This window comes from Chiloscyllium punctatum, chromosome 1 (assembly GCF_047496795.1).
Source record: "Chiloscyllium punctatum isolate Juve2018m chromosome 1, sChiPun1.3, whole genome shotgun sequence".
NCBI lineage: Eukaryota > Metazoa > Chordata > Chondrichthyes > Orectolobiformes > Hemiscylliidae > Chiloscyllium > Chiloscyllium punctatum.
Genome location: NC_092739.1, coordinates 71,602,963 through 71,630,871, shown reverse-complemented (window position 1 = coordinate 71,630,871; position 27,909 = coordinate 71,602,963). Strand labels below are relative to the sequence as shown.

General features: G+C 39.5%; 1 protein-coding gene across 6 annotated transcripts; it reads left to right on the top strand.

Annotated features, from left to right (window-relative positions):
- Positions 1 to 27,909, top strand: guf1 (GTP binding elongation factor GUF1). Of its 6 annotated transcripts, none has more exons than XR_011960429.1 (17): positions 1 to 188; positions 1,476 to 1,587; positions 3,694 to 3,842; positions 4,606 to 4,686; positions 4,974 to 5,051; positions 6,707 to 6,790; positions 7,211 to 7,275; positions 9,547 to 9,750; positions 12,137 to 12,276; positions 12,861 to 12,984; positions 15,928 to 16,060; positions 16,184 to 16,327; positions 18,261 to 18,394; positions 19,840 to 19,941; positions 20,651 to 20,808; positions 23,462 to 23,581; positions 25,922 to 25,958. XR_011960429.1 is itself a non-coding variant. In XM_072568376.1 (17 exons), exons 1-17 carry the CDS (start codon positions 15 to 17, stop codon positions 27,431 to 27,433), a joined length of 2,019 nt encoding a protein of 672 aa, XP_072424477.1. In that variant the 5' UTR covers positions 1 to 14; the 3' UTR covers positions 27,434 to 27,909. The 6 variants fall into 6 exon arrangements, 5 of the variants coding, with proteins under 5 accessions (XP_072424477.1, XP_072424486.1, XP_072424500.1 ...); XM_072568376.1 differs by lacking the exon at positions 20,651 to 20,808 and adding an exon at positions 27,296 to 27,909; XM_072568385.1 differs by lacking the exons at positions 19,840 to 19,941; positions 20,651 to 20,808 and adding an exon at positions 27,296 to 27,909.

The window sequence follows — 27,909 nt, the reverse complement described above, 5'->3', positions numbered from 1 at the left end:
CCTCCGTGGCCGCCATGTTGGTTGGCCTTGGCCGCTTGTGGGCAGCTCCGCCGCCGCGCGGTGTGTGCCGGCTGCTGAGGGCCCGGCTCCGACAACAACAACAACACTACAGCGGCTCCAGAGAGCCATCGCTGGGCGGGAGAGGAGGAGAAGCAACCGGGAGAGGGGAGAGTCGGTGGCGGGAGAAGGTGATGGAGCCGCCCGGGGGTTGGGGGGGGGAATGAGTCAGGAATCTGCTTCACTCAGAAACATACCCCCCCCTCACCCCCCTCACCCCCCTCACCCCCCTCACCCCCGACCCCACACACCCCCCACCCTCTCCCTCACCCCCCCTCCCCCCACCACCCCCTCCCCCCACCCCCCCCACCACCCCCTCCCCCCACCCCCCCCACCACCCCCTCCCCACACCCCCTCCCCCCCTCCCCACCCCTCACCCCCCCCCACCCCCTCCCCACCCCTCACCCCCCCCCACCCCCCCCCCCCACCCCCACCCCCCCACCCCCACCCCCTCCCCCTCCCCCCACCCCCTCCCCACCCCTCACCCCCCCTTTTCACTCCCCTCTGTCTTTTGAAGCTGCTGATGACCTGGAGAGTTTTAGTCGAGCTCAGAGCCAGCCACCCGCTGTGTGCCCGTGAGCTTCACCCACATGGGGGGGGGGGTCCTGCAACAAGTTTACAAACTGTGGCCTCACCCCCTTCACCCCACCGGCTCTTCCGTTTTCATGTAAAATATTCCATTTTGTGTCAAACTAAAATTGTTGCTCCCAGTCCCTTTCGGCATTACCTCTCATTTGTGCATCCACTCTTCTCCAGTTAAATTATTTTTTTTAAATGGACAAGTCGTTCCATCTGCACTTCTAACACCAAAACTATAGTCTAGCTGATCATCGCCCTTAACCAGGTGATACGATGAATAGTCGCAGCATTGTAGCCATGAGAGTGAATTGCATGTAAAAGGTTATATTGGAATATTGGGAATTTTAATGTCTTAAAATGAATTAAATTACCCTAAGAAATCAAAATAGTCAGTGATTGCATTAGTGAAAACAGATAACAAAAGGTAATAAGTTTTGTTTTCAGAACTAGTAGATCTTTATCTGAGTCTGCTTGCCTATGCAAGGTTTTTGAAGGTTTGTAGCTCAGGTTGAGGTTTAGGGTGTAGGTTTGCTTGCTGAGCTGTAGGTTTGATATCCAGATATTTCATTACCTGGCTAGGTAACATCATCAGTGGTGACCTCCAAGTGAAGCAAAGCTGTTGTCTCCTGCTTTCTATTTATATGATATCACCTGATGAAGGAGCAGCGCTCCGAAAGCTAGTGTGTTTCCAATTAAATCTGTTGGGCAAGAACCTGGTGTTGTGATTTTTAACTTCCTATATCTAAAGCTAGGAGCAAACTAACTTGTAGAAGAGATTGGCTGGGTATTTTGACATTTCCTCCCCCCCTTAATATGTATAAACAATTACTATTTTGCAGGATGCATATGATCTGTCTAAATTCCCTGTAGAATATATTAGAAATTTCAGCATCATAGCACATGTAGACCATGGGAAAAGCACACTAGCAGATAGACTACTGGAAATAACAGGTATGTTATATTTTACGTAACAGTGCTGTAAGTTAAATAAAATCACATGGAACTGGGGGTGATGTACTGATATTAATAGAGAATTGGTTGGCAAATAGGAAACAAAGGTAAGAGTGTGCTGCTGGAAAAGCACAGCCAGTCAAGCAACATCCGAGGAGCACGAGAATCAACATTTCCTCAGCCCCGACCCACAAGACTCATTCCTGATGAAGGGCTTATGCCTGAAACGTCAATTCTCCTGCTCCTCAGATGTTGCCTGACCGGCTGTGCTTTTCCAGTACCACACTCTTGAATCTGATCTCCAGCATCTGCAGTTCTCACTTTCCCCTAAACGGGAAACAAACAAAAGGAATCGGTGAGTCTTTAGCTTAGTGGCTGGTAGTGACCAATAGGGTACTACAGGAATCAGTACACCCCAGCAACTCTCAATATATGTTAATGAATTAGATGAGGCAACTAAATGTAATATCTCCCAAGTTTGTAGATGGTACAAAGCTAACTGGGAGGGTGAACTGTGAGGAGGATATAAAAATACTTCACTGTGATTTGTACAAATTGAGTGAGTGGGCAAATGGTAGCTGAAGTATAATGTGGATAAATGTGAGGTTATTCACTTTGGTAGTAAAATCAGAAAGACATTATTATTTGAATGAAAATATATTGGAAAGAGGGAGTGCAGTGAGAACTGGATATCCTTGTATACCAATTGTTGAAAGTAAGCATACAGGTACAGCAGGCAGTGCAGAAGGCAAGTGGTATGTTGGTCTTCATAGTGAGGGAATTTGAGTACAGGAGCCGGAATGTCTTACTGTTGTCCAGGGCCTTGGTGAGATTATATCTGGAGTAGTGTGTGCAGGCTTGGTCCCTTTACCTGAGGAAGGAGGTTCTGGCATTGAAGGAAATCAATGAAGGTTTACCAAACTGACTCCTGGGACGGCAGGACTAATATTAAGAGAGAATGAACTGTTTTGGACTATATTGACAGGTGTTTAGAAGATTGGGGGAAATGACTAATGTCATTTTAACCACAGGATAAGACAGGATAAATGCAAGAAGGGTGTTCCCAATGACTTGGGAGTCAAACTAGGGGGTCACAGTTAAAAATGTGGGATGGACTATTTAAAACTAAGATGAGAAGTTTCTTCACCCAGAGAACAGTGAGACTGAAATTCTTTGCTGCAGGAAATGGTTGTGACAAAAGCAATGACTGTTTTCAAGAAGGAGTTAGATATAATTTCTGGGGCTAAAGGGATCTGTTGGTATTGGGATCTAAGTTGGATTATCAGCCATGATTGTATTAAATGGTATGGCAGCCTTGAAGAGCTAAATAGCTGACTACTGTTCCTGCTTTCGAAGTCTGTATTTTACAGTTTACGTTTTGGCATTTGTGTTGTAAATGTTTTTGAAAAGGTTTGAACTTTGCTACGAATTATGCATTTTATAGTGTGTGCCATTTAACTTTGCTGGTTCTCCTTCAATTTTCAGTGTTTTGCTTTTTTAGATTAACCTTTTTTAAACCAAGCTATTTAAAGATGTTATGACACACCTCTGGAGCAGGTGGGACTTGAACCTGGGCCCCTCTGTCCAGGGGTAGGGATGGTACCACTGCACCATACAAAGGCCCTTAAGTGTTTTATTTTAATATATTACTTCCTGATATGTAGTAACAGGTTACAGTTGTGTCTTGTATGAAGAACAGTGATACAAAACTGCATGACCACTTGCTGATTTCACTGGAGAACCAAATCTGGATAGAGAATAACTATCCTTACATAGTTGCATTTAAAATAATTGGATAAGTTTAAAATTGGGGTACCAAACATAAGGAAACAAACACTTTCCTTGATCAAATAAAAGCATTTCAAAGAAGAGTCATTGGACCCGAAACATTAGCTCCTGTTTCTCTGTTCACAGGTCCTGTCAGACCTGAGTTTCTCTAGTTTTTATTCCAGATCAAATTAATAGTGATTAACATCACTAAGCAAGCTGGTTAATTTCATTTAAATGTTTGCACTTTGATGTTTAGTACTTCATAAAATGTGTAGTACATTTCACATGCATTTGATTAGAAAAAGAGTCTTAAACATTTTAAGTTATTGTTTTCAGGGGCAATTGTCAAAACTGATCGCAACAGGCAAGTACTAGACAAATTGCAAGTGGAACGTGAACGAGGTATCACTGTGAAAGCACAGACAGTGAGTCTCTTTTATCACCATGACGGAAAGACCTATCTCTTAAACCTTATTGATACACCAGTAAGTACAGAATTGTTCCCTTTAATTTTATCAATTTTATTTGCTTTGAGGCCGACAAGCTCATTAATTAAACTCACGCTAGTCCATCTGGAGTGACTTTTGTGAAAGTGATGGCTGCTTTCCAGAAATTCCTACTTAACTCTGGGTTTCTACTGTCCTGTCAGTAAATGGTACCTGGAGCTTGCAAGGTGAAGTTCAAGCCAATGATGCTCCATCCCCAAATTCCAGTTCAGAATAAAATACTTAGAATCACAGAATCCCAACAGCGCAGAAAGAAAGAGGCCATCCGACCCATTGACTCACCACTGGCCTTCAGAAGACCATCCCACCCTGTCCACTTACACCTGTTTCCTATGGCTAATCCACCTAGCCTACACGTCCATGAATACTATGGGGTAATTTACCATGGCCAATCAACCTAACCTGTGCATCTTTGGACTGTGGAAAGAAACCGGATCACCTAGCAGAAACCCACACAGACACTAAGAGAACAGTCACCCAAGGCTGGAATCGAACCAGAGTCCATGGTGCTAAGGGGCAGCAGTGCTAACCACTGTGCCACCCTAATTGAGTTGCCTTTGATGACTCTTTGTATTTTGTCACCTATATGCCATATCTTAAATATGTATCAACAGTTAAATACCAGGTTGTGCTTACTATATTATGAAGCATACTTTATGTTGGTTGTAGTTCCTAAATTATTACATTTCTTTGCATAGTGTGTCTTTATACACACAAACATTTCACCTCTATCTCTGTCCAGGGTCATGTGGATTTCAGCTATGAAGTTTCTCGATCATTGTCTGCTTGTCAGGGTGTACTGTTGATAGTGGATGCCAATGAGGTAAATTGGTCATGTTGCATTTAGTTACCTTGTCTAGTTTTATTCAAGCATTATTATACACTTGTTAGTATAATTCAAGCAAAAGAAATCGATTAGACAAACATGAAATGTTTGGTTTAACTTGTTTTGGGGGTATTGATTAGAAAGCAATATGTGAATGACTATTTAGAATCTTTGATTTTGTTTGGACATACTTGTGGGATTATCACTTGTTGGTTCATATGTGGACTGCCAGTGCTTCTGTGAAGATTATAGAGTCCATAGTTCACAGTTTTTTTCCTTCTCAGGGTATTCAAGCACAGACTGTGGCAAACTTCTTTCTTGCTTTTGAATCACAGCTAATGATAATCCCGGTAATAAACAAGGTAAATAAATATACTGGTTTATATATTCTGCCTTTGTTTCTATATCTTTTGTTTAAGTTAAATGCATTTTGGTGTTTTTAAGAGGGAGAGTTTCAGTGATTTAAGAGAAATACATTGGAGCAATGGTCTTTTTCAGTCTCAGTTCAGAACAATGAACAAATAATTGTATACATAGCATATTTAATATAATAACACATCCTAGGACACTTTACAGGAGCTTTGTGAAATAAATTATGACACTGAGCTGCATGAGTGATACTAGGACACATGCCAAATACTTCGTCAAATAGATTGGTTTTAAATAATGATTTAAAAATGAAACTCAAAGTCAAGAGGCAAAGAAATGTAGAGGTGGAAGTCACATTTTAAATTCCAATTCACTACTGGAGCCATTAAGATTGAGATTTCTCAAGTGATAGAATTAAACGGGTCCTGATGTCTTGGAGGGGCTTGGCTTGTGGAGACTATAGGAAAGGACAGATTTATGGGGAAATTTGAAAACCCAATTCAGAATATTAAAGGAGAAAGTGAGGATTGCAGATGCTGGAGATCAGAGCTGAAAATGTGTTGCTGGAAAAGCACAGCAGGTCAGGTAGCATCCAAGAAGCAGGAGAATTGATGTTTCGGGCATGAGCTTTTCTTCAGGAATGAGGAAAATGTGCCAAGCAGGCTAAGATAAAAGGTAGGAAGGAGGGACTTAGGGGAGGGGCGTTGGAAATGCGATAGGTGGAAGGGTGATAAGGTGAGGGTGATAGGCTGGAGTGGGGGTCTGGGCGGAGAGGTCAGGAGAGATTGCAGGTTAGGAAGGTGGTGCTGAGTTCGAGGGTTGGGACTGAGACAAGGTGGGGGGAGGGGAAATGAGGAAACTGGAAAAATCTGAGTTCATCCTGTGTGGTTGGAGGATTCCTAGGCGGAAGATGAGGCGCTCTTCCTCCAGCCGTCGTGTTGCGATGGTCTGGAGATGGAGGGGTCCAAGGACCTGTATGTCCTTGGTGGAATGGGAGGGGGAGTTGAAGTGTTGAGCCACAGGGTGGTTGGGTTGGTTATTCCAGGTGTCCCAGAGGTGTTCTTTGAAACATTCCGCAAGTAACGTTTCAGAGCAACCAACCCAACCACCCCGTGGCTCAACAATTCACCTCCGCCTCCCACTCCTCCAAGGATATGTAGGTCCTTGGACTCCTCCATCGCCAGACCATAGCAACATGACGGATGGAGGAAGAGCGCCGCATCTTCCGCCTAGGAACCCTCCAACCACAAGGGATGAACTCCGATTTCTCCAGTTTCCTCATTTCCCCTCCCCCCACCTTGTCTCAGTCCCAACCCTCAAACTCAGCACCACCTTCCTAACCTGCAATCTTCTTCCTGACCTCTCCGTCCCCAGCCCCACTCCAGCCGATCACCCTCACCTTAACCTTCTTCCACCTCTTGCATTTCCAACGCCCCTCCTCCAAGTCCCTCCTCCCTACCTTTTATCTTAGCCTGCTTGGCACACTTGCCTCATTCCTGACGAAGGGCTCATGCCCGAAACATCGATTCTCCTGCTCCTTGGATGCTGCCTGATCTTCAGAATTTTAAAGTCAACTGTGGCAAACAGAATAATTTGTGTACACATCTTCCATTTGATAAAATACATGTGAATATATCCATTTCTATAGATTGATCTCAAGCATGCTGAACCTGACAGAGTTGCAAAACAGATTGAAAAGGTCTTTGATATTCCTAAAGATGAATGCATTCAGGTATGCAGCTTCTTTTCTTGTCAAGTTAACCAGTGACTTTCTCCGATGAGTGACTACAGGTAATACCTGCACTGCTAGTTTCAGTGGTTCGTATTTTTAATGATTGTAAATTTGGTATTCATGCTATTAATGTAATCTTGAGGTGTCCAAAACTCTTTTCTAATAGCCCTGTAGTTTAATACTCCTGCCACAAGTAGATAGTGCAGAGTTTAACATAAAATACTGGTGGGTCAGGATTTGCTTGGTTAAAGAACTTTGCCTTGATCTAGTTTGTAAGAAAACTATTAAACCAAACTAATGTTTTTTAACACCTAAGTACAGTTAAATGTATTTAATGCAAAGATGATTATTTGTTGTATTATGGAGCATATAGCTTTGAATTTACCCTGCTGTTTTCTTCTACATGTGCTTTTACTATAGATTTCAGCCAAGCTGGGGACAAATGTAGATCAAGTTTTAGAAAAAGTTGTTGAAAAAATTCCTCCGTAAGTATTATTATGGATCTTTAGATTTCTGAGAACTTTCTTTATGCTCCTGTTTTAAAGAAAATGCAAAATTCTATTGTAAGCAGCAGAATTGTTTCCAAAGTGGCTCTTTACAAGTATTACCGTCGAAGTCAGAGCTGATTTTATTTCTGTGATTTGTTGTCAAAACATGCGTCACACAAGCTTTGTTGATTGAACAACCATACAGCTAAGTAAAAGTACGATCTCACCATCTTTCTTTGATATTGACCAGCATAGTGATAGTTGAAACCCCAACTATCAACATCTTGAGGAATGACCACTGACCAGATATTTACCTGAAATAGCCAAATAAATACTCTGGCTACAAGAGCAGGTCAGAGGCTTGCAGTTGTGTAATAATTGACTTGCCTTCTGACTTTCAACGTCTGCAAAGCATAAGTAAGAAGCAGTGCAATACCTTTGCCTTGATGAGTGCAACTACAACAAAGTCTTAAGAAATTTAATATAATCCAAGTCAAAACAATCTGCTTGATCAGTGCCCCATCTACCATATCACAAACTTGTTTTTATATAGCAGCTTTAATATAATAAAATATCCCAAGATTCTACAGGTAAGTTTAATAAAATTATGACACAGTGCCACTTAAGGTGATAGTCGTGCAGATGCCCATGCGTTTGGTCAAACTGGTAGGTTTTATAAGAGAATGGTGAACTAAAACAAAACATACCTTAACCAGTAACCTACAGAAATCACTAAGTACAGGGGTGGCAAGTAATCAGGATTTGTTATGAGGTTCGAACACTGGTGGCAGAATTTTGGATGATCTCAATTTTAAGAATGGATTGTGAAAATTGGGCCGCAAGTTCATGTGTTCAAGTATGGAATCAAGGTTGCAACAGTCATGGATGCATATTGAGTCAGGTTATGTGATGGAGGTGGGAAAAGATGGGCTTAGTGACCGTGTGGAGGTGTGATCAAAGTTCATCCCAGGGTTGAGTATGGCATTGAGGTTGCAAGCAACCTGATTCAGCCTCAAGACAGCTACCAGAGAAGAATGGAGTCAGGCAAGAGAACGATGATTTTCAATTATTTGGATTAGATGTCAATTCCATTGATGTCTTGTCAAGCAGTCTAATGATTTAGAGTTCGTGCAGAGTTTGGGAGAGAGGAAGTTGTGAAAAAGTTGTTGTCATCAGCAGACATGTGGAAACTGGCTTTGTGATTTTAGAATTATGTCAATAAAATGGAATTAGAAGATCTGCGAATAGATTGTTAAGAAGTTCCAGAGGTAACTGAGCAGGAATGAGAAGCAAGTAATATTTTAATGAATTCTGTAAACTTGGTATTTGTGTAGTATTAATGCGATGTTTTTCTCTGTTCCAAAATTGCTTTCAAATAACTCTGCCAAGTAATTGATTGTCATGAACCAGACTAAATCTTCCCCCCCCCCCCCCCCCCAACTCAAAATAAAGCAAGATAGACCCCAACTTTTTATTTTAGAAGGCAAGTATAAGGCTTTGTGTTCCAAAGTTAGATTGGAAACACCAGGCTTTAAGCAAGACACTCTTTGTTCTTATACACTCATTAAAATACATCAAACTAAAGAAGAATTGAAGTAACTTAGCAGTATTGAGAACATAAGTGTAATACATTAATTAACTGTTAAACAGCAACTGTTTCAATATAGTGACATCCTATAAACACACCTTTTGGCAAAGACAAATTCAGTAAAATAGATTCTCTCTCGTGCAATTCTTACAGCAGGAAGATAACCCAAGCTTTTAACAGTAACAGAAAGGAATAACAGCTTCAAGATCCCAGCAACTACTGAAAGTTCAACTAAAATCCTGGTTCTGTGGGAGTTTGACCCCACCCACTCATGCTTCTTTTGTCTTTTAAAAACAAAGCTAGCTACGCTACAGGGCTCAGAGCAGACCGCTTGGCTCCAAGTTTGTATCACTTGCTTGCAAAAGAAACCTGACGGAACAAATCCTTTTTAAGGCACATTTCGTAACATGATGCAAATTGAACATTCACTCACTCCACTACTGTCAAATGCAGTGAAGTGCTGATATTTTAAGCTCTGAAAGGACAGGAGAATCCTTGCTGCCATTTGAAGACTTGGGCATATGCCGTGTTTTTGCAACATCAAGTAGTAGCTGACAATTAGGAATATCAAATGATTATACATTATTACTTCAATTTAATTTTGGTTAGATTATTAATAGATTTTGATAATTGAATTAAGATAGACTAAATTTAAAAATTGCATTGTATTTTTGTTTTAGGCCACGTGCAAAACTTTCAGATCCATTGCGAGCTTTGGTGTTTGATTCCACTTATGACCACTACAGAGGAGTTATAGCCAGCATTGCACTGTTTGATGGATGTGTGCAAAAGGGGGACAAAATAATGTCATCGTACACAAAGAAGGTGTATGAAGTAAATGAAGTTGGAATCCTGAGGCCTGATCAATATCCAGTTGAAAAATTGTAAGGAATCACTGCTCTGTCTCAATATCGTATTCACAAATATTAGAGCAGTATGGGATACATAGCTGCTTCTCTGCAGGTTGAAAATTCAGTTCACAAGGAAAACCCAATAATTCAGGTGACATATTCAATTTTCTCGAAAGTGGAGCAAGTTCTGTATTTTATTATTTTTCATTAAGTAATCTGCTGCGATGTAGAAGATGTTCGATTCTATATCATTCTCAATGGATTTTCCTTTTTTTCACTCTTTACTATGTAAGTGATTTGAACGTTTCCTTCAGAGTCAGATTCATTAAATTAAATTGATACCAATCATAACATTCAAAGTTCTGTACTACTGAGCAACTGTTAGAGTAGAACATGAAACCATTATAAATGTTAGGTTAGAATGTGCTGCTAGTACTTTCCAGTTCACAGAAGCAAGACCAGACTTGAGCACTGTAACTTAAAAATATTTTACTGATGTACAGATTGAATGTTAAATTGACTTTAATTATTTATCCGTATTGAGTAGATTCTAAGACAATTTTTGAATATTTCTAATGTTAGCCAGTGTTAGCAGTTGTATAATTAGTCACAAATCTTTGGATCCTCTTGTATAATTTAATACAAGCTAAACATGAAAGAAATTTGCCATTATTAAGGAGATTATTTACTATTATGCCTGACTGACTCCCACAGCTACCTAGATTACACCTCTTCCCACCCTGCCCCCTGTAAAAACGCCATCCCATATTCCCAATTCCTTCACCTTTACCGCATCTGCTCCCAGGAGGACCAATTCGAATACTGAACAACCCAGGTGGCCGCCTCCTTCAAAGACTGCAATTTCCCCTCAGACGTGGTTGATGATGCTCTCCACCGCATCTCCTCCACTTCCTGCCCCTCCAGTCGCCACCAGGACAGAACCCCACTAGTCCTCACCTACCACCCCCACCAACCTCCAGATACATCGGATCATCCATAGTCATTTCCACCACCTCCAAATGGACCCCTCCACCAAGGATATATTTCCCTCCCCACCCCTATCAGCGTTCCGGAAAGACCACTCCCTTCGCAATTCCCTTGTCAGATCCACACCTCCCACTAACCCAACCTCCACTCCCGACACCTTCCCCTGCACCTGCAAAAAATACAAAACTTGCGCCCACACCTCCCCCCTCACTTCCCTCCAAGGCCCCAAGGGATTCTTCAATATCCATCAGAAATTCACCTGCACCTCCACACACATCATTTACTGCATCCGCTGCACCCGATGTGGCCTCCTATACATTGGGGAGACAGACTACCTATTTGCGGAACGTTTCAGAGAACACCTCTGGGACACCCGCACCAACCAACCCAACTGCCCTGTGGCTGAACATTTCAACTCCCCCTCCCACTCCACCAAGGGCATGCAGGTCTTTGGCCTCCTTCATCGCCAGACCATGGCAACACGATGCCTGGAGGAAGAGCGATTCATCTTCCGCCTAGGAACCCTCCAAGCACAAGGGATGAATACAGATTTCTCTAGCTTCCTCATTTCCCCTCTTTCCCCCCCCCCCCCCCCCCCTTTTCTCAGTCCCAGCCCTCAGACTCAGCACCGCCTTCTTGACCTGCAATCTTCTTCCCGACCTCTCCATCCCCACCCCCTCTCCGGCCTATCTCCTTCACCTTAACCTCCTTCCACCTATCACATTCCCAACACCCCTCCCCCAAAGCCCCTCCTCCCTACCTTTTATCTTAGCCTGCTTGGCACACCCTCCTCATTCCTGAAGAAGGGCTTATGCCCGAAATGTCGATTCTCCTTCTCCTTTGATGCTGCCTGACCTGCTGCACTTTTCCAGCAACACATTTTTAAGCTCTGAATCACTTAATGCCTGGTGTTTAGTTTCTATATTTTGCAGAACAGTCACGAAGTGAAGTTTCACTTTTATGCATTTCTTTCTCTTTTCATAACTTTTTCTAAAGAACACTTGTAGTTTTGAAATTACATTTTTAATACATATATAGTTTAGGGTTTGATTAGAATAAAATTACACATTGCTATAGAGTGGTGTTATTTGATCTGTCACAACATAGTAGCGACAATGACAAAAATAGAAAATGCTGGAAAAACCAGCAGGTCTGGCAGGGTTAATGAAGAGAGAAGGGGTACACGTTTCAAGCCTGATATGCCTCTTCTTCAGAAGAGTGTTTTAATGAAGAGTAATATCAGACTTGAAATATTTCAACTGTGTTTCCATAGATGCTGCCAAACCTGCAGAGTTCCTCAATGTTTTCTGTTTTCATTTCAGGTTTTCAGCTTCTGTAGTATTTTGATTTTAACTGTGTTTAATTTGGTAATTACTTGAAATGGAGATATTCTTCCATTTACATTTTAACTAAGCCATACCTTATTGTAAAGGCGTGCTGGACAAGTGGGCTATTTGATTGCTGGAATGAAGGAGGTGAAGGAGGCACAGATTGGAGACACCTTTCATTTACAGAAACAACCTGTGGAGCCACTAGCAGGGTTCAAACCTGCTAAACCAATGGTCTTTGCAGGTAAGGAAACTGCTGTTACTGCCTCAAGGCTACAAGATATTAACAAATCAGTGTGTCATAATATCTTTCATTGGAATTAGTGGGTGTAGGTACAGTTACAACATTTAAAAGTCATTTGGATAAGTATATTATTAAAAAAATATTTGGAGGGATATAGGTCAAGTGCAAGCAGGTGAAACTAGTTTAGTTTGGATTATGGTCAGTGTGGACTGGTTGGACTGAAGTTTCGGTTTCCATGCTGCATGACTGAGTCTGACTCTTAAAGATGTTACAGCTTTTCAGAGACAGTTTTTGAAGTAGAATGAGCTGATAGGATCCAGTTCTGTATTAGTGGTTTCCTCTCCTGTTATCTTTGGGAACGCAGCACCATCTGATGGCCAGAAGTGCTCTGCATATAATTTTTTTTTGGAGGGGTGTCAAGGAGCCTGTTCCAAGATCACAAAGCATATTTTATAGCACTGGTGTCTGTCAAAGGCATAGCTTTGCCAGCTGAAGCTACACGATACAAAAATCAACTGTCTTTTCAATGAAATTATCTCAAGCTATTTAATGCAGTGTTCTGTGTTCTTAACGTCATTTCCAAGGAATGTACCCCATTGACCAATCTGAGTATACCAACTTGAGAAAAGCTGTGGAGAAGCTAACACTAAACGATTCTAGTGTGACAGTCCATCGGGATAGCAGCCCAGCCCTTGGAGCTGGCTGGAGGTGAGTGACAAGATTATTTATTTTAAAAACCATTGGCATTTGTTCTTTTTAATTATTTTTCCTCTTAGGTTTATGCTTTTAATGAGAAAGGATAAAACTTTCTTCTGATCTCTGGCATATACTTGGCCAGCAATGAAGGTAAGAGATATGCGTAGGAGTAGTCTATTCACTTCCTCACGTCTGCTGCACCATTCTATAAGATCGTAGCAAATCTGTCCCAGGCTCAGCTGTTTTCACGCCAACTCCTCATAGTCCTCAAATCCTCAGTATTTCGAAACTCTATCTACTATCTTTTTCAGTGCTTTAATTAATCCATAACTTTGAAGTAGAGAATTACTAATCTCTGGATGAAGAAATTATTTCAGTTTTAAATGAATGCCCCCTTATTATGTAATTATGCCCCCGGTTCAAGTTTCCCACCTTTTGTGGAAACATCTTCTCCTCAGAAATCTTTTATGTTTCAGTGAGATCGCCCTCATTCTTTCTAAACACAAGTGAATAAACTGTTTAGCCATTGACCTCTTCATCCCAGAAATCAGCCCAGTGAATCTCTTGTGGGGCCACCAGTGCCAGTATATCCTTCCCTAAATACGGGGACCAAACTGCACCATACAATGGAATTGCGGGTCAACCCACAGCAGGTAGACTGCACTGGTTCAAGATGGCAGCTTACCACCACCTTCTCAAGGCAACTAGGACATGCAATGCTGGCCAGCCACTGATGCCCACATCCCAGAAATGGGGGAAAAATACTCCCAAGTGTGGTCTCGCCAACACCCTGTAAAGTTATAACAAGGCTTCTCTGTTTTTAAACTCCAATTTCCTCACAATAAAAAGCCAAAATTCCATTTGCCTTAATTATTTGCTGCCTATGTATGTTAATCTTTGTTTCATGTGCAAGAACACCCAGACCCCTCTGTGCTGCACTTCTTTGGAGTCTAAGTCCACTTAATAATAGTCCTGTCTTTTGATTATTCTGACCAAGGTGGATAGTCTCCTCCTTTCCTACACAAAATTCTGTCTGCTAAGTTTTTACTCACTCACTCATCTGATTCTGTATCCCCTTGCAGATTCCATGTTCTCATCACAGTAAGCCCTCTTACCTATGTTTATATCATCAGGAAATTTGAATACATTACACTCTCCCTTCCTCCAAATCATTAACATACACAGTCGATGCTCTCGAAATCCTGGACTGAACCTTGTGGCATTCCACTCGGTGCACCTTTTCAATGGGAAAAAGACCCATTGACTCCGGCTTTCTTCTATATGTTAACCAATTCTCAATCCATGCAATTACATAAATCTCAGTATCAGGAACTTGTGCAAATATGCCACATCTACTGGTTCCACTTTATTAACTCTGCTTGTTGTATTCTCAAAGAACTGTAGAAGATTTATCAATCATGATTTCCCATTCGCAAAACCATGTTGAGTCTATTTGATTACCTTAAATTTTTTTAAATGTCCTGCGATTTCTTCGTAAATAACAGACTTTAGCATTTTCTTCAATGATAAATGTTAAGCTAACTGGCCTATAGTTTCCTGCTTTTGACTCCCTTTCTCTTAAACAAGCACGTAAGTTGTATTCCAATTTGCTGGAACTCTCCAGGAATCCAGTGAGATCTGGAATATTTTGACCAGTGCGTCCACTATTGTTTCAGGCATGTTGTTTGAAACTCTTGAATCAAGGCTATCAGACCCTTGTGACATACCTGCTCTCAGTCCCATTAGTTCATAAAATAATTTATCCTTTGTGATAAAAACTATTCAGACTGTTACAAGACTTTTCCTCCTCAGCACCTTGTTTATCCAATATGTTTAGGCTTTTTATAGTGTCCTCCATCATGACCACTGCAAAATATTGCCTTAAATTAGCTGCCACTTCCTGTCCCCTAATTATGGATTCCCCAGTCACGTTTTCCAAGGATCCCACACTCACTTCAGGTATTCTCTTTTTATGTACCTACAAAAGCTGTTGCAGTTTGGTTTTCTACTTCCTGCTAATTTACCTTCATAATTAATTCTCTCCTTTATTCCTAGTAATTGTCCCTAGTAATTACTAGTTCCAATTAACTTTAGAAAACAAATTAACGCAATGTTGCACCATAATCCAATAACTATGATACTAGGAATAGAATCTTCCTTTACTCCCTCCTGCTGATTTGAAAGGCCATTTTACATTTTTCTGAAGTTGTTACAGTTATTTGGGATCGTGGTTAAATTGTTTGTGTTTTCTGTTGTTCAAAAGAGGATAATTTGTTTCACTCAAAACAGGTTTTTCTCAAATACAAAACCACATCTGTGGATAAAGAAGGTGAAATGATCAGGCTGTGAGACCAAGGTCAGATCTGGCATGAGAAAGTAGGTTGTCAGGCTCAGATCTGAAGAGGTTTGAGAGAGACGGCATCTAATCTCATCTAGCGGGGTGGGGTGGGGAGGGTAACTGATTCTTGGGGGTAAATATAAGTGTTCTCCTAGTTCAGCTTAACAGTTAGTCAAAAGGTTGGTGTATATTTTAATTCCTCTAACATTTCAGTTGTCTAGTTGCAACCTTGTGGAGTTTCTGACGCTTAACTCAATTGGGGAAATGTTTAAAGAATGTCCGACCCTGGTCATGGCACATCAAATTTCAGTTTCCTGGGCAATTAGTGCATGTTCAGTGCAACAGGACTTCCAATTATCCAGAGACCGAAGATCTGAGCCTTCATCTCCGTTACTATTTTGCAGACGATGCCAGAACTGCTGTGCATATCAGATTTCCAGAATCTCCAGTGTTGCTTTGTGGAAATATTTTTCTAATTCCTTGTATCTTTTTGTTAGTTTTGCTATCCTTAATCACTTCTCTCAACAAAACTTGCTATAGTTGTACAGTTATGATGCCTCTAAGATAAAATCAATTTTACTGTACTCTTTAAGTAAGTGCTTCTTTCTCATTGCCAGGTTGGGTTTTCTCGGACTTCTGCACATGGAGGTATTCAATCAACGCTTGGAACAAGAGTATAATGCATCAGTTATTCTTACTGCTCCTACTGTTCCATACAAGGCAGTTCTGTCATCAAGCAAATTAATCAAGGTGGGATATTTTAAAATTCACTTGCATACCAAGTATTTTGAAATGTAATTTCATTAAGCAGGTTACTGTTTTGATATTGTTTAAAGATTTGAAATCACACTGTACAATATACCTTTGCTTCAGGAGTACGGAGAAGAAGAAATTACGATTTTAAATCCATGCCATTTTCCTGATAGATTGCATGTTAAAGAATATTTGGAACCAATAGTTACTGGCACTATCCTCACTCCTGATGATTACATTGGAAAAATAATATCACTGTGTCAGGTACGTTTTAATTCATTTTTAAAATGTTTACCGATCATATTCTTAATCAAAGATGACAAAAGGTGTATCAGAACCCATGTTTCCAAAATATTGTTATTGTATTATGTATCACCACAGCAGATCCTTGATCAGGATTTCACTTGAACAGGATTTATAGGAGTAGGTGGAACAATGGTATTGGCATTGCACTGGTAATTCAGAGACACGGGCTGATCCTGTGAGAATGTGCATGCAAATCTGACATGGCAGATGGTGAAATTTGCATTTAATAAAATCTACAGTTAAAAAGAAACCAGTCTAACAGTAATCATGAAACATTGTCCATTTTCATAAAAACCTATCTTGTTCACTAATGCCTCTAATGCCCTTTAGAGAAAGAAAATCTGCTATCCTTATCTGATCTGTTCCAACTGACAAAACAAGTATGGCTTTTTGCCGACCTTGTGGGATAGCTTTGGTCATGTTCTTCCAAGAAGTCCGTCCATTTGTGAACAAGACCCTTGCCAACAGTTGGATGGTTCAGTTAGCATCAGGCCTTTCAGATCACTACTAAACATGGTAGAATGTTAAACTGGAAAGCCAGAGATTTAGAAGAAAGACCTGGGATGAGATATTTTACCCTTCGCTATTAAATCTGTAATTTTGATCTAAGCCAAACTCCAGATGTCAATGGTTTATAATGTGTTGGAACAATATTTATTTCAGTTTATATTTGTACGACAGAAGTTATAGGACATCAAGTACAAACTCTGAGATCATCTGACAATAATTGGTGACTCAGCATTCCAATACCTACCGACTTGTCTGGAGCATTAGCACTGACATTTGCTGGTCAGACTAAATAACTTGATTCTGTACTTATGTTCTAAGTAATTATCCTTCCGTCCATCATAAGGTCAGAAGTTGAAATGTTTGTGCTGTCATCAGCAATATTGCACACCATTCACAACTCCTCAGATACTGAAGCACTCATGTCAATCCAGCAAGACCTGGACAGTACCCAGGTTTTGGCTGATAATTGGCAAGTAATGTTCATGCCATTTAAGTGCCAGGCGATGACTTTTTCAAGAAGAATAACTCGAACCATAGTCACTTGACATTGAATGATATTACCATCAGTGAATCCTCCACAATCAACGTTCTTGGGGTTACCATTGACCAGAAACTCAACTGGACTCGCCACATAATCACAGTAGCTACAAGAGCAGGTCAGAGGTTAGGAATCCTACAGCAGTTAATTCACCTCCTGACTCCCAACGGTGTGAATGCTACCTAAAAGGCACAGGTCAGGACTTGAATATTTCACACTGGCCTGGATGAATATAAATCCAACAGCACCTTAGCAGTATCCAGGACAAAGCTGGCAGCTTAGTAGGCATACATTCTCACCATTTTTGATGCTCAGTAACAGCAATGTGTACCATCTACAAGATGTACTGCAGAAATTCACCAAGCCTTATTACCCAGCATCTTTCAAGCCCACAACCAATACCATCGAGAAAGGCAAGGACAACAGATACATGAGAATGTTGGGACCTGCAAGTGCCCTCAAAGTCACTCACTGTCACTAGTTATCATATTACTATTCAGAGGAAGTATTCCCCTCTAATTCAATGAGCAAAATATTATGCTTCTGGTGTCCTTTTCATATATTACTTAGGCAATGTGAAACCCAAATTCACTTGCTGTTTTGATCTGCAAGTTCCATGTCTTAAGAATAAAATATAGCTTTTATTCCCAATGTTCACATAGAATTAATCTTGTCTTTTTTTCCCTCTGACTTTGTGATTTTAAAATCTATTGTTTGATGATTTTAGCTAGTGAGCAAAACTGAGATCCTGAATTTTCTTAAGCTCTGTTTTGAGATATTTGGAATGTACCTACATTGAGTTTTAACTTCAGGAATTCCTGACAGAATACTGATTTATTTTAGAGTCGGAGAGCAATTCAGAAGAATATGGTTTATATTGATGATCACAGACTTATGATGCAATACCTTTTTCCACTAAATGAAATTGTGGTGGATTTCTACGACAGCCTAAAATCTCTCTCTTCAGGATATGCCAGGTAGGAACCTTAAGGTTTACTTCTCAGTAGCAAAATAGCATTTTAAACTATTCTGTCCTTCCGCTACTAAACAAATAAATTCAGCATTAAATGAAAAGATGTGCCTCAGAGCAGGTAGGTAGTGTAAAAGAATATGCAAATGGAGAAAGGATTATAAATTATTGTAAGCTAAGAGTCACAGGCATGGTTGCCAAACTTGCAGTTTATAAAAAGTTGATGGAGTACATGACTCAGGGTTAGACGTAGGTCATTCAGCCCCTTGAGCTGCCCTGTTATTCAACTAGGATCAACTAGGTTTGATTTGAATTCCCAATTGCCCATGACAGCCTTTGATTTCCTTTCCTAACAAGATTTTTTGTCTCTGCCATAAAACTATTTAAAGACCTTTCCTCCACAGTTCTGAAGTAGAGAATTCCAAAGTGGCATAATTGCCTGAAAGAATAAATTTCTCTGCATCACAAAAATGTGACTCCAATTTCGAAACTTTGCCCCCAAGATTTAGCTTCGTCAAGACCATTAGGATCTTAAATACTTCAATCAAGTAATACTCACAAGTAACCTAAATGAAAATAAACCCTGTCTTTTCAACCATTCATCAGAAGTCAATCCAATCATTGATGTTTTTAAGCTAAGTAATGTCTAGCCTCTTAGATTTATTCTCACTGTTCCTTCTTGTCTTCTCTCTCATTCATTTCCCATGTTACTGTTTGTCGTTCTGCTCGACAGCACCCAGATTCACTACATCTGTCCCCCATGTCTGACCTCTTACTTCCATTGTTTAGTTTAAAGTCTTTTCTGCTTCCCTAATTGTACGGTTTGCTCGAACCCTAATCCCAGAACAGCTCTGGTGCAAATGCCACAATGGTGCATTCCCCATTTTCACGGTGCTGATGTCTCTGTCCCACAAATGGGGTCCCACTTCTTTCACACCAATCTTATTCACTAATTTTATAAGCCAACTGCCAATTGGCATATTGCTCAGCTAATCCAGAGATTTGAGGTTCATCTCTTCAGTTTGGTGTTTGGTACCTCTTGTTGTCTAGGTGTCACCTCTTATCCTGCCAATGTCATTAATATCTACGTTGATGATGCCAGTAAATAGATCCACTCCTCGCACCTATTCCTGTTCAAACTAAGTAGGCAACATAGCCTCTGAACTCGCTGTTTTGACTTCATGTACCACAGTCAGTTAGCTCAACCATTCTGCAGCTCTCTGTCTCATTCCAGTTAGCAGAAAGAACAGCAGTCAGTTTGGGCAATTATAAAGGTAGAAAATCCTGGCTTCTATGTCCCCTTACCTGCCTTATTTGCAGACTTTATTGTATGGCAAAGCAGACTCAATGGGCCAAGTGGTCTAGTTGTACTCCTATTTTTGATGGTCATATTACTAAATTAATGTTGGGATTTATGCAAACTATTCTCTTGCATTTTATTTATTCTTGTAGTTTTGACTATGAAGATGCAGGATACCAAGTGGCTGATCTGATTAAAATGGACTTTTATCTAAATGGAAAGTGTGTGGAGGAACTTGCGACAATTGTGCACAGGTTCATATCTTTACTCTACATGTTTTTCTGGAAACATGCTATTTGCTTCTATATGTTTTTCCCTATTTTTCCAGATCTGATCCAGGTCAACCAGTTAACTTTCAAAAACTTGAATTTATGAAAATCCTTTTAAAAGTTTTCCCTTACAAAAACTAATAAATTGCAGAGCAGCCATACAGCTCGATAGGTTCAATAATTGAGCAATTAATAGAAGTATCTTTAATAGTTTAAACCATCTAAACCCTAGTAAGATGGAGCTGGCCAATCAGAGTTATTTACTAAATAAAAAAAACAAATGAACTGTGGATGCTATAGATCAAACGAAAATCAAAATTGCTCAAAAAACTCAGCAGCTCTGGCAGCATCTGTGCAGAGAAATCAGTTAACGTTTGGGGCCAAGGAACTGTCACTACAACACAAAAATGTAATGAAACTTGGAGCTTAGAGTCAATTTTATGTCTTTCCTCGCTGCCATCAGTTCTGAATAAGGTTCACTGGACTCGAAACATCTGATTTCTCTCCACAAATGCTGTCAGACCAGCTGACCTTTTCAAGAAATTTGTTTTTGTTACTAATTTCCAGTGTCTAGAGTCTTTTGGCTTTTATATAATGTTACACACCTCCACAAGCTGCCATTTTAATTTTAAAAAACTCCTGAACATATGCACTTACACTTGCATCTCGCTAATGCTGGACACGTGTCTTATAGGTCAAGGCTCTGAAACAACCTACAGAGGCTCAGGTTTCTGCTGATGCAACCTCCGACTATTACGGTTTTTAAAAAACAATCCTAAAGAAATGCAGATGCTGGAATTCAAAAACAAAAACAGAAATTGCTGGAAAAACTCAGCCCTGGCATCATCTGTGGTAAGAAACCAGAGTTAACATTTCAGGGCTAGTGACCCTTCCGTACTGAGCTTTTCCAGTAATTTCTGTTTTAGTTCCTGCTGTTACACACGCATGAATGAGGAGGAGGTCATTAGCTCCCTCAAATTTGCATCACCATTCCATAAGATCGTGGCTGATCTGGTTAGCTTCAACTCCAGCTAACTCTGATATCCTTTGACTTCCTTCTTAGTCAAGAATTCATCTACCTTTTCCTCCAAAATATTCAATGATCCTGCTTCCAGTACTTTGGTTTTCTTTAGTCTCCAAAGGGCAATCTGAAAAATGTTGTAATTTTCAAGAAGTGTGAGCTTTGTAGACCAACGCCTAATGAAGACGCTAATCTGCTTCCTGCAGAAAACCCACTGATGTATGTAAAGGTGCATATGGTCAGGTAGCAACTCAATATTAATTTAGAGCAAATCCTTTTTTCCCTAATGTTATTGAATTCAATTGTGCATATCTTCTGTAGGAATGTAGTTACTGAGTGAAAGTTTTGTGCCCTGTGGAACAAATGCCCACATTCAATCAGTCATTTGTTACTTATCAAAATCTGATTTACTACATAATAAGTAAAATCATGTATCAAACTGTATCTCACATTTGGGTGGTTATTTTTTACAAATACATAGCTTTGTATTTAATAACTTTTCTAGAGATTATTGAATGGTCCATCTTTAAAGTGGAGATCATGAAGACAGGTAACCTTTTCCATGCTAATGAATAGTGTTGGATGAGTTTCCTCTGTTAGGGCTATGTTTGCTGGGTTTTTATGAACTCACCTTTACATATATCTGCCACTTGCTAAAAGTGGGAAAATGCCATAAGGCCCTTGCATGTCCTCTACGCTGATTATTGGACTCATTCTTGCATCTAAGACCATTTTTGCATTTCCTTGGAGGGATTTTAAAAATGGGAGAAAATGTTAACATTAGATATAAATTCTAGCAGCCTTTAAGCATAACTACTTAAATAGGACAGTTTGAAGATTCCCCATGCTCCCATTTTATCTGAACTTTGTGATCGTCCACATATGAAATACTGTTTGATACATGATTTCACTCATTATATAGTAGATCTGATTTTGATAAATAATAAATGATTAACATTATTATTAATAAACAAATCAGCCAACTTGTAGTGAGAATGTGATAGCCCACAGAATTGCAAATTACCATGAATTGTTGCACTTCACCATAAATATCTTGGAAAACTAAATATGATGTTTATTAGCATATTAATTGCCCATAAAATCATCCTCTGATTTAAATAATTAACAAATACAATTTTGACAGTGGTTATTGTAATGACTGCCAATTAACGTGTTTAGACTGAACAATTGTAGCTGCAGAATCTCAGTCCTTTAGGTTGTGAAATATATTAGGAGATTTCAAACTTGTTAATTTTTTTTAACTTCCCCTTCAATCCAGTCCTCCTCTTTCTTTCTGGGTCTAATTTGACATTGAATTCATCCATTTGAATTTGCTGAGTCCTCAGTTTTTCCCCGATTGATTCTTAATTCTTTATTCTAATTGCTTGAAGAAATGAGTTGCAGGTAGATAGGATAATGAAGACGGCGTTTGGTTTGCTTTCCTTTATTGGTCAGAGTATTGAGTACAGAAGTTGGGACGTCATGTTGCAGCTGTACAGGACATTGGTTAGGCCACTTTTGGAATATTTTGTGCAATTCTGGTCTCCTTCCTATTAGAAGGATGTTGTGAAACTTGAAAAGGTTCAGAAAAGGTTTACAAGGATGTTGCCAGGGCTGAAAGATTTGAGCTATAGGGAGAGGTTGAATAAGTTGGGGCTGTCGGCTGTTTTCCTTGGCGAGTCTGAGGCTGAGGCTGAGGGGTGACCTTATAGAGGTTTATAAAATCATGAGGGGCATGGATAGGGTGAAAAACAGTGTCTTTTCCCTGGGTTGGGGGGGTGGGGGGAAGAAAGTCCAGAATTAGAGGGCATAGGTTTTGGATGAGAGGGGAAGGATATAAAAGTTACCTAATGGGAAACCTTTTCATGTAGAGTGGTACATGTATGGAATGAGTTGCCAGAGGAAGTGGTGGAGACTGGTACAATTACAATATTGAAAAGGTATCTGGATGGGTTTATGAATAGGAAAGGTTTGGAGGATATAGGCCAGTTGCTGGCAGACGGGACTAGATTGGGTTGGGATACCTGGTCAGCATGATCGAGTTGGACTGAAGGGTCTGTTTCTGTGCTGTATCTCTCTAATGGCTCTGTGACTCTAAATACACTGTTTGTCCCTCCTTTCATCTAGGTTTGATGTGCTATTTTGCTTCATTGTGCCATTTTCAAGTTGTGCTTAAATGTAACAAGCAAATTAAATTGATGGGATGCAACACAAGATCCCCACTCTTGTGCCAGCAGAGTCTGGTCCTGCTTTCCCATTTACTAACTAAGTCATGCACTGCTAAATAATGTACTGTTATGACTTGATTGTTGTAGTTTTGCAGATGCTTTCCTGACTCATGTATAATACTTGGTGGTGAAGTAGACTGCAAAAGTAGTCCTTCAGAGTCAATAGTTAGATATGTAAAGATTGTGTTAGATTGATATATACTTGTCTATTTCTTTAATAAAATTTTTGAAGCATTCGTTGGTTACTTACTTGCAGGGAAAAGGCTTATTCTACTGGTAAAGCAATAGCAGAACGTTTAAAAGACACAATACCTCAGCAACTTTTTGAAATAGCCATCCAGGCAGCAATAGGCAGCAAGGTCATAGCAAGAGAAACGTGAGTATCTACTTCATTCACTAGTATTTCACTTTATCTCACCTTATGTTATCCTAACTCTGTAAAGCAGTGATTCCTCTGGAAATAGGCTTTTTACCAACTCCCAAGAAATAGACCTTAAGAACTTGGACTTTGTAAATCATTTTTCATAGCCTCATAGCCTCTTAACACAAATTGTTTCACGGCCAGTGTATCACTTTTGAAGCATATTTGTTTGACTTGCATATCAGAAGTATGCCTCATTACAGTGAAATTAAAATTGTAATGAAACTGACCACTTGGAATCAATTTTATAAATTGGGTGTCTGAAAATATTTTATTAAATAAATGTTTGTTTTGCATGGCCCTTTCCTGAAGGCCTTGTTCCTGAAATGGAGCATGACACATCTGATTTAATGCTGATAGATACCATTTTCTTCCTTGAACAAAGTATTCTGTCTTCAGTATAATGACTAAGCAATGGAAATTGGTAATTGATTTTCTAACAGAGATACAGAAATTAAACTGAGCCACCTTGTGTCTTGGTAAATTACATTAACGTAAAATGAGGAATGAAGAAATGTTAATATTGAATTTTTGCTTGTGTAATGCTATATGCATTCGGGTTAAACTTAAAGTCAGCCTTGATGTTATCAGACCTGTCAATAGTTCAGACTCGTGAGCCATATTAAGGATAGCTTTGAGGAGCAGTTGATAATTAAGTAATTATTACTGAGCTTTTAAGTCAGTTTCACAGTTCTGCCAACATTTACAGATATGAAGTTTTCAGTCATATGTGAATATCATGTTGTTTGAATTATTTTATGACTGGTTTCGAAGTAACTGCTTTACATTTTGCAGTCAGTGACAAAATGGTGGCACTCACCACTGATATTGAAGGAGACTGCTCATTGAGGTATAGCGATCTCTAGTATCTCTAACTGTATGATTGGTCAGCAATGTAAGCAACCCACAGGTACCAAGGTAGGTAGTAATAGGCAGATAATTAGATTCATATTCTATAGTTTTGCAGAAAGTGAAATTAAAATTGAGATGTAAACATGGAACTAAGGTAAGTGAAATATAAACTTTGGAAAGCAGTTTTATTATCTTTTCCATGTTTGATATTAAATAGAGAATTTGGCATTCTAAAAGATAAAATTTATTTTCTCGGGGCAAGTGAGATTGTCACAGAAGTATTTATAGAAGAAAGTGAGGACTGCAGATGCTGGAGATCAGAGCTGAAAATGTGTTGCTGGAAAAGTGCAGCAGGTCAGGCAGCATCCAAGGAACAGGAGAATCGACGTTTTGGGCATGAGCCCTTCTTCAGGAATGAGGAAAGTGTGCCAAGCAGGCGAAGATAAAAGGTAGGGAGGAGGGACTCTGAGAACGCTCCTCCCCCAAGTCCCTCCTCCCTACCTTTTTATCTTAGCCTGCTTGGCACACTTTCCTGAAGAAGGGCTCATGCCCGAAACGTCGATTCTCCTGCTGCTTGGATGCTGCCTTACCTGCTGCGCTTTTCCAGCAACACATTTTTAGCACAGAAGTATTTATGACCTTAATACGCCTGTGATAGGGTTGGGGTTAGGGTGCGATAGGGTTAGGGTTAGGGTTAAAGACTTAATTATACTCATTCAACACATCATGTCTGTGAAGGATTTTTAGCAACAGAGCTAATAGCATAAATAACTCAAAGTTCACATCAAATAGTAATGTGTAACTGTTACCCATTTCCAAACACTAAACAGCAATTTCTGTATCCCAGTGTTAGCTATGTGAGGCATGGAAAGGGTGAGTAGCCAAGGTCTTTTTCCTAGGATGGGCAAGTCTAAAACTAGAGGGCATAGGTTTAAGGTGAGAGGGGAAAGATTTAAAAGCACCTGAGGGGTAACATTTTCATGCAGAGTGTGGTGTGGGATGAACTGCCAGAGGAAATGGTGGGGGTAGGTACAATTAGAACATTTTAAAAGGCATCTGGATTGGTATATGAATAGGAAGGGTTTAAAGGGATATGGGCCAAATGGTGCCAGATAGGACTAGGTCAGATTGGGGTGTCTAATCAGTGCGGATGAGTTGAACTAAAGCGTGTATTTGTGCTATGTGACTCTGAGACTCTAAAACCAATTGCTGATTTCTATTGCTTAATTGTTATTGCCTAATATTGAAGGTAGAATATTGAACCATGTGGAAAATCAGGGAATTGCTAAAAACAATTTCTGGGTTTTCAACTTTAGCTGGAACTGTCTGAATACTGACAATTGAAGTCAGTTTCTCAGAATGAAAACAAATACTGACCATTTTTCCGTTTTGCAATGGCTAATATGTTTCTACACAGAATATTTGTGTTTTTTTTCTTTTCAGTATTAAAGCAGTGAGGAAGAATGTATTAGCAAAATGTGTAAGTAGTGTTTTTTTTCAAATGTTACATTTTTTTCTAGAGTAAGAAAATTAGGCTTATGTACATCAGGCGCAAACAAAGTTATGCCAAGTTTGTTTAAAATTAGAATCTACTTAAACTGAATTTGAAATTGTTTTAAATTGACTTTTAGAATTCAAGGAAGACATTTAAGGAGGGATTCTAATTAGTATGTCTGAAAATGTTTCACAAGCACTTTAAGTACACTTACTGATTTTAATTTGCAGAGGTAAATTAAATACTGAAACAGTAATCCTGCGAAGATGGGATCTAAGAATAAATACTGTGTCATATACATGCTTTACTGAGTTGGCAAATTGATCCGAATATTCATAACTAGTTACAACTTCCCTTCCCTTCCATCCACAACGTCCGAAATGGTGGCCTGGCTACAAAAGTCATTTTAGTTTAATTTTAAAAAGTTCATATCAGTTTTGAATCACCCTCTTAATTTTCCTTGCAACCACCTGCTGATTGGTCTGAGTTTCAAGAGCCAGTTTGCTGTCCTTAATTGGACCTCGAGCCTGGAGAAAATTCACAAATAGTGATTGTTCTATCAATGGTGCAGCTTCTGTCTGATGTTGCAGGATTCTGAAGTTCAAATTGAAATTCCTGTTCATGACAAACCTAAATATCAGGAGAAAGTGAGGACTGCTGATGCTGGAGATCATAGTTGAGAGAGGGGTGCTGGTCAGGCAGGATCAAAGGAAGCATTCCTGATGACGGGCTTATGCCCGAAACGTCGATTCTCCTGTTCCTCAGATGCTGCCTGGCCTGCTATGCTTTTCCAGCACCACACTCTCGAAACTAAAATGCCACCCAGGATTATTAACATATCAAAGTGTTCACTTTGTTAGTTCGTGTAAATATTGTGATGCAAAGTTGTTACTAGATATGACACACTTAGTCTATAATTCATCTGTGTGTAGAGTTTAGGTGACTTTTGTTAATGTTTGACAGAAAATTTAAAAGAAAGTTAAGAGTAGGAATGACTTGGTAGTGTAAAATTACGTACTCAAATACTTATAATGATGAAATGGCTTGTCTACTGGAATTTGTCCTTCGATGACTGCAGTTCATGAAAAAAATCCACCAGGTGACCATTGTTCTGTTTTAAAATTTAGCCTATTTGGCTTCAGTTGAATAACTAATAGATTGGGCATTGGTTCTTGCTTTTAACAAGCTTTATACACTGGTGATTAAGTTACTCTTTCTAGTGAATTCAAATACTGGTTGTAAATTTTATTACAAATAAGAATGGATATGCTATCCCCACTTTTGTTGCAGATATGTTTAAGAGTCCTTATTGTTATTTTCAGTATGGTGGGGACATAACCCGTAAAATGAAACTTCTGAAGAGGCAAGCTGAAGGAAAGAGAAGGATGAGAAAAATTGGCAATGTGGAGATACCAAAAGATGCTTTTATAAATGTACTAAAGAGACAAAAGGACAAATAGAGTAAAATGTAAATAGAGAACCCATTCTTTTCTGTTTAAACCTGGATATTTATCTCACTGTTATTTGAGATATGTCATTGTAGACAGCTAAACTAATCCATCGTTGCACTTAAGAAATAGAAATTTAGAATATTTTGACATGGTAAGCTGTATATAAATGCAAGTATATCACCATGTGATATCCTTAGAACAATGCAGTCAGCCTCAATAATCACTAAGAACTCTAACTGGAAGTGAAGTCTTCATGGATTATCCCTTTACTTACAGTTAAAACTTTTGTTTGGCTCATTGCTGAAAACTGCTAATATTAATAGCTCTTGAGTTCTGTGAATTATTTTCATCATTCTCCACAAGAGTGGATCAATACAATGAAATTATGTTGAATGGCTTATTGTTAATTACCTGATGTTTATTTTTGCAAAAATTTTATTTTTGTCAAATGAATCAATTTTAAGGTGAGATATATAGTTTCAATA

Excerpts from the sequence above, each read along its gene's own strand:
- guf1 (XM_072568376.1), top strand. The coding sequence starts at position 15 with ATGTTGGTTGGCCTTGGCCGCTTGTGGGCAGCTCCGCCGCCGCGCGGT. Across the intron at positions 16,061-16,183 it reads CATCAAGCAAATTAATCAAG|GAGTACGGAGAAGAAGAAAT; the intron begins GTGGGATATTTT and ends CCTTTGCTTCAG. Across the intron at positions 16,328-18,260 it reads AAATAATATCACTGTGTCAG|AGTCGGAGAGCAATTCAGAA; the intron begins GTACGTTTTAAT and ends GATTTATTTTAG.